A 9883-nucleotide genomic window follows, 5' to 3' on the forward strand; every position below is an offset into this window, starting at 1 on the left:
TTTTTGAGGAACCAGGGATTGAACTCAGGCCCTTGTGTTTGCCAAGCAAGTGCTTATTCTATTGAGCTATCTCCCCGGCCCCCTCGTCTTATTAATTCAAGAAAAATTAACAACAATGAATTTCATCAGAGTAGCAATATGAATGAATCAACCAGAAAAGCATTTTTGCCCAAGCTTCATTTTATGGTATATAATAAAACTAAAGCTTTCTCATCAACACAAAAAAAAAAAGACAGAGGGAGAAAGCAAGTTCAGATTCTCAGCAGCAAGCCTTAAACTGTCCTATAGCCTCTTAATCCTCACAAATAACTCATTAAATCAATTTCTTCAAGTTTTACCTAATCATATTCACTCATTAGTCCCACTTGAAAACACTAAGTATATGTCATAAATTTCTAAATGCTGTCTTTAATAAAAAGAAGTATCTTTAGCATTCATATACTACTTTGCAGTAGAGAAAATATTTTACATAGATTACCTCTTGGAACCCTTACAGAAGCAATGTATAGCAGGGATTATCATTGCCCATATGCTATAAAGAACCACTAAACCCACAATCACACATTTATAAGTCATAGAGCCATGCCTGCAGTTTAAGCTTTCTAACTCCAAATTCTGTATTCTTTTCACGGAATTTCATTATGTAGAGTAGGTGTGATTTATTACTCATGTTGTTACTCTGTACTATACTAAGCAAATATAGTTTTAATATGGTGCCTTGGTAGCCAACTGCTTTTCTCAGGACCATTTACTAAGAAGGCCTAATTATTTTAAGATGTTCATAATGATAACAGTTATCAACAAAGAAAATGTGTGTGATTTGAGAATATATAAGCAATAAAGGGCACAAATAGGATATTCCTACTTTCTTTATCTTTGTTTAGATCCCAAATACTGATACAGTTTAGAGCATCTTATTAGCAGTGAATTATAAATCAAAAAGGAGTTCAACTAAGAGTAATAAAACAGATTAGTATCTGGAAGGACAACTTTAATCAAAGTTTTTAAAGAATTAAATTCAGGTAGCTTGTATTAAGGGGGGGAAACAGCTAAAAGGAAACATTTTGTGTTTAATATCTATATCAAAAACAATAATTTTATGGGTAAATGTCTAAAACTTCAAGAGGAATCTTTTTATAAAGAATTAGAGAATATTTATAAAGAGAAATGTTCAGGCAAAAATCTATGGGACAGAGAAACTCTCTTTCCCAGCAGTGGTGAAAACTGCATTCCTAGAGATATTTAATACCAGATTAGGAAAAAAAAAAAAAAAAAAGATTCCACATGGAATGATCCTGTACTGGCCCCTCAAGTGATGGGAAGACTAAAAATGGTCTCTTAGATATTTTCTATTTCCAACTTTTTCTAATTCTATGAAGTTTTATGGGACACAGTCTTCTGCCAATTTCTTTTCTCCTCATAATGCCCACTTTCTCCTTTTACAGAGGGTAATGAATTGCATATTTTATGTTAAGCAGATTTAATTGCTTTCAATGAATCAGTAAGACAACTCTACATACAAAGTTGGGAGAAAATGGCCAATTTTTAAACTTCTAAATTCTTTTTCTGATAGTGCTTCCTAGAGCTATGACGAGTTCTTCCATAAAATAAAGAAGTAGTTTAAACAGATTCAGAGAAAAACTATCTCATCAGGAAAATCATTCTTATTTCCCTTCTGTCTGATCACAGAGAAGACAAGTGACTCTGGGAGCTATAAGGACGTGATTCAATCAGAGTTGCTGTTTAGGGTTATCTTTTATCTTTCAGTATTTTATGCTGAATGACAGCAAAGTCTACTGGCACCCCACATTTTTATAGCAATGTCTTTTACCTTTGAAAAGATATAGCCTTACATACCTCCCTTCTTTGGTAAATACTATAAAAGAGTAAGTCCTAGTCGTGCTTCAAAGTCAAGGAGACAGCCTTTCCCTCTGTCTATATTCTGGTATTTTTAAGAAATAGTCCCTACCTACTCTTGAAATAAACCCAAATATTTCCCTAAAAGTTCCATTCAGTGAAATCCCAAAAAGTAAAAGAATATTTCCTTGTTTAGCTGACTTACAAAGACAATTTATAACAAAATCTATAGGTTCTGAAAACCTGTCCCTAAACTCTTTAAAAATAAAATTGCAGCTTATTTATGAGATAGAAAAGAGGTAGTCTTTCAACAATAGACATTAATGCCTCTTCTACCCAACTTTAATAGCATCAGTGGTGAAGATTCATCAATTCTCACCATACTTCTCTGAAAGAAAGAATAACCCACTAGCTACAAGCACAGTTCATAGGTATTGACAACAAAGCCAAACAAAATTTTAAATCACCATTTTCATTTTTCCCCTAGTAAGAACAAAACTTAAAGCCCTTCCAACACTTAATTCATTTGATTCTGGCAGGAATGAAGGCTGGCATTTGCAACCCCATTTCTAAACTGAGGGGGGAAATGTGATTGAATCTGACCATCTAAAGGAGAGAGACCCACTGTAAAGACTTTTCAACTCTCTCTAAACAAGGAACTAACCTAAAAGATATTATTCCAGAAAAATCTTAAGAGTGAGCTTCAAAAAAGGCTAAATATCTCGGTGTGCTCATACCAATAATGTTTTAAAAAAAAATTGCACGTGTGTCTAGAATTTTAGGAATGAAAGTATGACCTGCACCCTTTTATAATCTATAAGCCTCGGTGAATTTTTCTCAAGAAATTTATTACATTTTGTCCCTTCAAAACTAGCCTGCCAATTTTTTTTTTAATTCCCAATTTGGATACTCTGAAGCCCAGCCAAAGGAGGACAGCCAGGACAAGGTCAACCTGGTGAGTGCTTAATCATGTTAGTTTGGGATTCCCTGCATCTTTGTTTTCCATTATTTCAAAGACACTTCAAACAGCCTCTCCTCCAAATCACCACCCCCTCCTCGCCACACACACACACACACACACACACACACACACCAGCAAGCACTAGCTCAGGACCCCTTAACCTCCTCCCACCCTTCAGGAATGGAGACCAATTTTCTCACCATCCTCATAGTTTTTGAGATAGTAATCCGGGCCCGGACCCCCGCGGCTTTTCGCCGGGTTCCTCAGGTTCTGGAACTGAAGAAAGTCGGTCCTTTTGCCCCCGAAGCGAAGAAAGGCAGGCGAAAGTCCCCGGGCCAAGGTCACCAGACGCTTGGAGCTGCAGGGGTAGAGAAGGAGAGAGGAAAGGATCCCAGAAGACTAGAAAGCGCAAGGCGCGGGGCTTGGCCCTCTTCATTCTTTGCGGAAGACCTCGCCGGTGCTCAATGCTGGTCGTGCTGGCCGTGTGGGCCGTGCTGGCCGTGCGGGCCGTGCCGGTAGAGCCGGCAGTCAACATGGGACCCCTGGCAGTTCTGCAGCGTCTCCCACGCGCCCCGTGTGCTCCTGGCACCCCAGCCCGCTTTGCCTTCAACCTCTGGGTTCCTCCCCCAACCCTCAACTCCACTACACAGATGGCCCACAGAGGCCCCCCTCCCAGATACCTCGATGCCCTGGACAGTGATTTTCAAAGAGTCTGAGACTATATTTGTTCAAAGTGAGTGTATATGAGTTTGGAGAACAGTGCTGCGCCTGTAAGATCAAGGCGCAGTTGCCTGGCTTCTGCCACTCACTACAAGGAAATACTCCCCGTGGAGACACGCACCTCGCGGACTGCCGGCCTGAGGCTACTGCCAAACTCTTCCCCCGCCCCTGAAAGGGGCAACTTAACCTTTGTGGGTAAAGTAAGAATCTTGCTTTCTTGCCCTCAAATCAGTCCTGGCCACTGCGGTCAAGAAGATTCCAACTTTTTCTTTCTAATGCCAAATCGGTTTTCCATTACATTTTAACAACTGCATTATTTCTGAAATCTCAGGGCAGAGATTTGGGGGTAAATGCCTGTCTTTCCGAGGGCACTTTTCCACCATACACTCAGTAAAATCAGTGTCTCTGTGATCCCTGAAATAATTTAGCCTAATCTCAAGAAAGGCAACCTCTTTCTCCCCATCCCGAATTGAGCTCTTTTTTTTTTTTTTTTTCCTTCCTACTTGAGGCTGTGTGGAAGCTATGAGGAAAAAAGTCTGCCAAATGTAGAACCTGTGCATCCAGGGAAATTCGAGGGGCACCACAACAATACCATTCACACTTATTTCCAACAATAGGTTTTAAAAAGCCAAACAATACTGCTACTTTGAAAAGAGGCCATGGAAACACTGTTAGTGTTAAGGGGAGTCTGTAAATTATTTTCTAATGCTTTGCTTTTTGTGTTCTGAAAATTCAAATGAAAATGCAAAGTTAATGGGCATCATGAAGGAGGTGGATGCAGAAAGAAAAAAAATGCAGTCTCCCTAGTTGTTTTTAAGCCTCCTTATTTGTTTTAGAGACACAGCTACCCCGATAATTCCAGGGGCCAGAAGGTTTGGTTGAGGACCCCAGGACCACCTTCAAGGGCGCGCACAATGAGGGCATCGCTGATAGCTTTGGATAGATGTCTGTGCGAGTGGGACTCCTGGAAAACCGGGCACCTAAGCCCGCAAAGCCAATGCAGATGCACCCAACCATGGATTTGTCCCTCAAAAGGCTGCCTTCCAGAATTTTTTTGCAACACGCAAGTATTTAGCGAGAACAGTGTGGTACAGGAGGGGGGGGGCGGTGCGCGGCTTGAAGAGTCCGCAAAGCTGGAGAGTGAAAGGAAAATGAGGCTTACAAAAACTCTTGTCGTTTTCGTACCCACACTCAGAGGAGCTCAAAGACCAGCTCAGCTACAAGGAAGCTTTCTAGGAGGAAGCCAGGGGTAGGGGGAAAGCTTTTCCCACCCCTCTAGCAGTTGTACCCTATGGAAATGAACGCCCCCCCCCAGGCAGTGGCAATGACCACCCAGTCCTTCAGGGTACAGCCCCACCACGACCACGTGGAAGGAGCAAGAAGCGCTCCATGTGGCCCTCCAGCTACCTGCACGTCTGCCGACCAAGCTGAGGCCAGGAGGAGACTCGTAGAGCTGAGGGGCGGGCGCATCCAGAGAAGCAAAACTTGAATTTCCTAAAGAGTTTAAAACAGGAAAGACGCACAGAGGAAACGGCCTCAAAGCAAAGGAGTGGGATGGAGAGCACTCAGGGCTTTTGGGGGAAGCCCACTGCTGAGGCTCCAAGTTGGAAGGAACTTTTAAAGACTCAACACTTAAGACTGGATATTGCAGACGATTTATTTATTTCTTTTTTTACACTGCAACTCTGTCCCAGATGAGAAGCGAGCACGGTCGACTAAGTGCAGAACAACCAGGGCGAGGGTGAGCTCAATTTGATTCCAAGGGGATCACAACCTCTGGGTTTACTAATCCACTGGTGCTATGTTCAAACCACAGAAACCTAACCCCCCAAACACACACACACACACACACACACACACACATACACACACACATATTTTAGGGCTACAATGCTCCCCTTTTGTACATTCTGACCCCAGACAGGATTTTTCTTTTTTCTTTAAAGAACAACTAAACGATGCAGTTACTGCAGGAGATTTAAACTGGAAGAACTGGAGGAAGGAGGTTATTCTGCCTATACAAAGTGCCAAATAACATCCTGAAGTCTGTAGATAAAAGTAGAGGACACAAAATAAAACTTTAAAACTCCAACCCGACTTGCTTACTGCTCAAGCTTCTCCATAAATTCATTTTCTGTAAGGAAATGGGAGATAACTGACAAAACCATCTCTCCATGAAAAATTTCAATTTGTGCAATCCCCATTTGTTGTCTCCATTCTATCTCTCTCTCTCTCTCTGTCTCTCTCTCTCTCTCTCTCTCTCTCACACACACACACACACACACACACACACACACACACACATTCCTCTTGGGTCTTTGTTGCTCCAGACCTTTTCTTCACTTTTGTAACTGCACTGAACTTCTTGTTTCTTTTTCAGAAAAAGGGGAGGCTAATTATGAATATATGTAAGCACAACATTTTTTCAGTCATAACTGATAAGTTTCTGAAATGCCTTCTGCATTGCAAACATGTGCATCTTAATAGAAAACATTGCTTTTCTCAATCACTAGTTACAGCCTCACAGCAAATACTCCAGGAGAAGGAAAACCTTTTTTTTTTCTCATTGAGAGCGATTTGCTTGACTTATTTTCTTCTTTTTCTTCTTTCTCCTTCAGAATAGGGATAGGAAGAGAATGGGAGTGGAGATTACTTTAAAAATTAAAAATGATCCATTGAAGCCCCTGCCTTACCTTAAGAAATCGAGCCAGCCATCATGAATGATGGAGGGATCCAGCTGCAGAGAGAGGAAGTTCTCACTGACTGTCCTGACTGGGTTCTTGGTGCTCACATCAAGTAGAATCAGGGTCTTTTCCTTCAAACCTGCAGTTCTGTCTACAGGCAAAGGTCTCCTGTCTCCAGCTTGGGAGGAAAGGGAGAGTTGGAGCAACAGAGCCAAGAAGAGAGCCACCCGGGCTAGGCACGGTGAGGGGCGGGAGTTGCTGGAGAACATGGCTTCAGGGAAGGCACAGAGCACCCTCATTAAATCCTTCTGATTTAAACCTCTCTCCCTACTGGGTCTCACTGTTGACTAATTGCCCTTATCTAAAGTGTGTGTCTGTCTGCCTCCCCCTCCCTTTCTTCCCTCCCTCCTCCCCCCCATTCTCTTGCGCTCTCTTGCTCTCGCGCTCGCTCGCGCGCTCTCTCTCTCTCTCTCTCTCTCTCTCTCTCTCTCTCTCTCTCTTTCTCTCTCTTGCTCTCTTTTTTTCAGTGTTTTGGTGCTGGTGGAGCGAACTCACGCCCCTAGCCAGCCTTCTCAGCAACTCGTGCCAAGAGTACTCGTTCACCAGCACCGCCCCTTTAAGAGATTTCAACTGCAGACATTTTTTAACTTTTTAAAGGTAAGGGGTGGGGGGAAGCGGGAAGGAGGCAGGGGTGGTGTTGTACCCTCCTGATTTAACCCTCTAGGGTCAGGAAACAGTCTGTGTGATCACTATAGTGCTGTGGTAACATCTTGGGTAGGGCAGCATGTATCTCCTTGGCAGGCTCTAAGAGAGGTTGTTTAAACTGCTCTGACACGGTGTTAAACTTCACAGGAAACCTGGGTCTGTTTGTCTGGGTAGCTCAAGTGTATCATACACTCTGTCCTACTCCAGGTCCTTCTTTTAGGTATAAAGTAACAAAATGAAGAGTTATTAAATTGCAAAGGGTCTTGTGGCCAGCGGCAACTGTGATTCTTGTCAAAGCAGAGGGAGACTCTGTGACCAAAAGCTAGGACTTCTGTGCTAAGGTGCTAAGGAGCCACACAGAAGCATCCTCTGATTTCAACAAGGTAAATGTGGCCAGAAATAAAATAGAATGACCAAGTGAAAGGACTTCACTTCTCCAACCCAAACAAGAAGAACCAGTCTGCCCAATGGCTCTTCCTGAAGCAAAAGAGTTGGAGTCTTAGGATCTTCTGTGTACGCTGGCTTTGGCTGTCAATGCAACATGGACTGCCTTAATCAAGGCAGCTTTTCAACCCTTTGAGCCACTCCTGGTCCACTCTATACCAGTGCACAAGCTGAGCTGCCCCTCCTAAAGATCAGCATTTGGGTTTAACCCTTCTATAAGGAAGTATATCTTTATGGTTTCAGAAAACAAAATACCATATAGAGGCTTGAAATTTGGCCTCTAGTCAAAGCCAGTCTGCCTGGACATAGCAAAAGATGTCCAGGATGCAAGAGATCAAGATGTACCACTCATGCAGCTCACAGAAATCCCAACCACAACTGGAAGATTGTGCTCTGGGTAACCTTCCTATAGTGTAGAAGAGACCAGGCAGAGTTTGCTTCAGTTTGTGGGACCCCACTTTTAACTTCTTTCTGAAACAAAATGGGCCTCCTACTTGACAAATGAAGGGAACTACTTTATGCAGTGTAGGTAAACAGAAGCATTCTAGGGTCTCCTTGGCATCAAATAGAACTTCAATGCAGAGGATAGGTTCTCCCCAAGGATGAATGTACAAGGGGCAATCTCAGAACTCAGCAAATCCTAATGGCACATCCTTCCCATTTCCTCAGATAGATAGCATTAACAAATCGGAAAAGATAACTTTAAACTGATGTTCTGTGAAAAACTGACATTCCCAGAGGAGCCTCTACTAACCTAACCCACCAAGAAATCCAGAAGTAGTGCTTGAATGAACTGAAAAATGCTAGAAGGATCTACTAGAATATGACTACATAAAATGAGAATAAAGGAAAAAGAAACCCCAAGTTTTATCCCTCAGAGATGATTTTAAAAATCAAGCTATAACATGTTCTAAATATTGGCCTATTGGCCCTAACACCTGCTTCCCTTGGTTCCTGAAACTCTCCAACATACCTAGATCCTTTAAAAGATGTATATGTGGCCAGGCATAGTGGCACATACCTGCAATCCCAGCACTCAGACTAAAGCAGGAGGGCTGAGTTTGAGGCCAACATGGGCTACAATGTGAATTCAAGGCCAGCCTGTACTGCATGGTGAAACTGTGTCTCAAAAAAGAAGGGGAAAAAAAAAGATGTATATGTATCCTGCTAGATATGGTGAAAGCCTGTTAAACAAAGACTGCTATCTTTTTATCTCCAGATTTTTACTAGGTACCTGATAAACACCTGTGAAATACATTAATATATCAAACTCACCTCATTGAAACTATACACTTCTCTCAAGACAAACATGAAAACTTAAACTCTTCTGTGTGTCAAAATAAATTGTGTTTTGGATCTCTATTCAGTAAATTCTTTTCCAGGTATTAACATTTTCCTGTCCATGTCCTTTAGGAAATATTTATTTTGCAAAGCTATTAGTTTATTTGCTATATTCAAAATTACATATTTTAAATAAGCCAGATTTTTCAAAGGCTAACGTATTTCCTGGCTTATAATTGAATGTACTCTTAGAAGCCACATTAAATGGGATTATGTGAATGAAATTATTCACTTACACTAGACATCTATAGTAAATGTACCTTTCAAAAACACTACTTCTCTGAGTAAGAGTTACCTTAAGTATAATGGGAATCTACTTATGAATTTTCAAAATTTTACTGACTTGTCTACTCTGTAATAGTTTGGTGTCCTACTTAAATTAATATTTAATATTTATTTCAAAAATTTTATATGGTAGTGTAAGCAGCTTTCCATTGCTGTGACAAAATACATGAGAATACCAACTTAGAAGAGGACAAATTTACTTAGACCTGTGATTTAAAAGACTGGTCCATGGTTGACTGACTCTATTGCTTCTGTACCACAGATGAGGCACAACTTGTGACCTAATTCATCCAACCATGCCCAATTTCTTATATTCCCATTCAGCAATGAACTCATTAACTGATTAATCCACTGATGGGAGTAGACCTCATTACCCCCACCTCTGAACATCACTGTTTTGGAGATCAAAATCTCAACACATGAGTCTTTGGAAGTTACTTCATATTAGAATCAAAACCTACAAAAACACACTTACTTCTTTAATTGATGAAAAAAAACTAACTTTGGCCACCAAAATTCTATACTCATAGGGGAAACAGTTCAGTAGCATAAGCACCTACCTGGCAAGAACAAAGCCCCAAGTTCAATCCCTGGTAACACACACACACACACACACACACACACACACACACACACACAAAGAAGAAAACAAAATTCTATAGTCATAGCCAGTCTCAGGAAAACAGGAGTAAGAAATCAGCTCAATAATGTGAAGAGAGTTCCAGATATTTCTGATTCACTCTAAGATGCACCTCTGGTCTACTTAGAGTATGAGATAGCTCACTATTAATCTATGTATTAGACTGATATCTCTAGCCATCTTCTGTGTACTAGATGACAATAATCTGTACCTCTGTCTTGTCCTAGATTATAATTGCCTAAGGGA

General features: G+C 41.3%; 1 protein-coding gene across 1 annotated transcript in view; it reads right to left on the reverse strand.

Annotated features, from left to right (window-relative positions):
* Positions 1 to 6521, reverse strand: part of Hpse2 (heparanase 2 (inactive)) — a 905948-nt gene extending 899427 nt beyond the window's left edge. Inside the window, exons 1-2 of the mRNA XM_023709036.1 lie at positions 6232 to 6521; positions 3019 to 3176 (exon numbers count right to left, since the gene is read on the reverse strand). Of these exons, the coding sequence (XP_023564804.1) occupies positions 3019 to 3176; positions 6232 to 6521 (448 nt within the window). The remainder of the gene's footprint in view (positions 1 to 3018; positions 3177 to 6231) is intronic.
* Positions 6522 to 9883: the final 3362 nt, after the last annotated feature.

Source organism: Octodon degus, unplaced genomic scaffold (genome assembly GCF_000260255.1).
Source record: "Octodon degus isolate 3935 unplaced genomic scaffold, OctDeg1.0 scaffold00010, whole genome shotgun sequence".
Classification (NCBI taxonomy): domain Eukaryota; kingdom Metazoa; phylum Chordata; class Mammalia; order Rodentia; family Octodontidae; genus Octodon; species Octodon degus.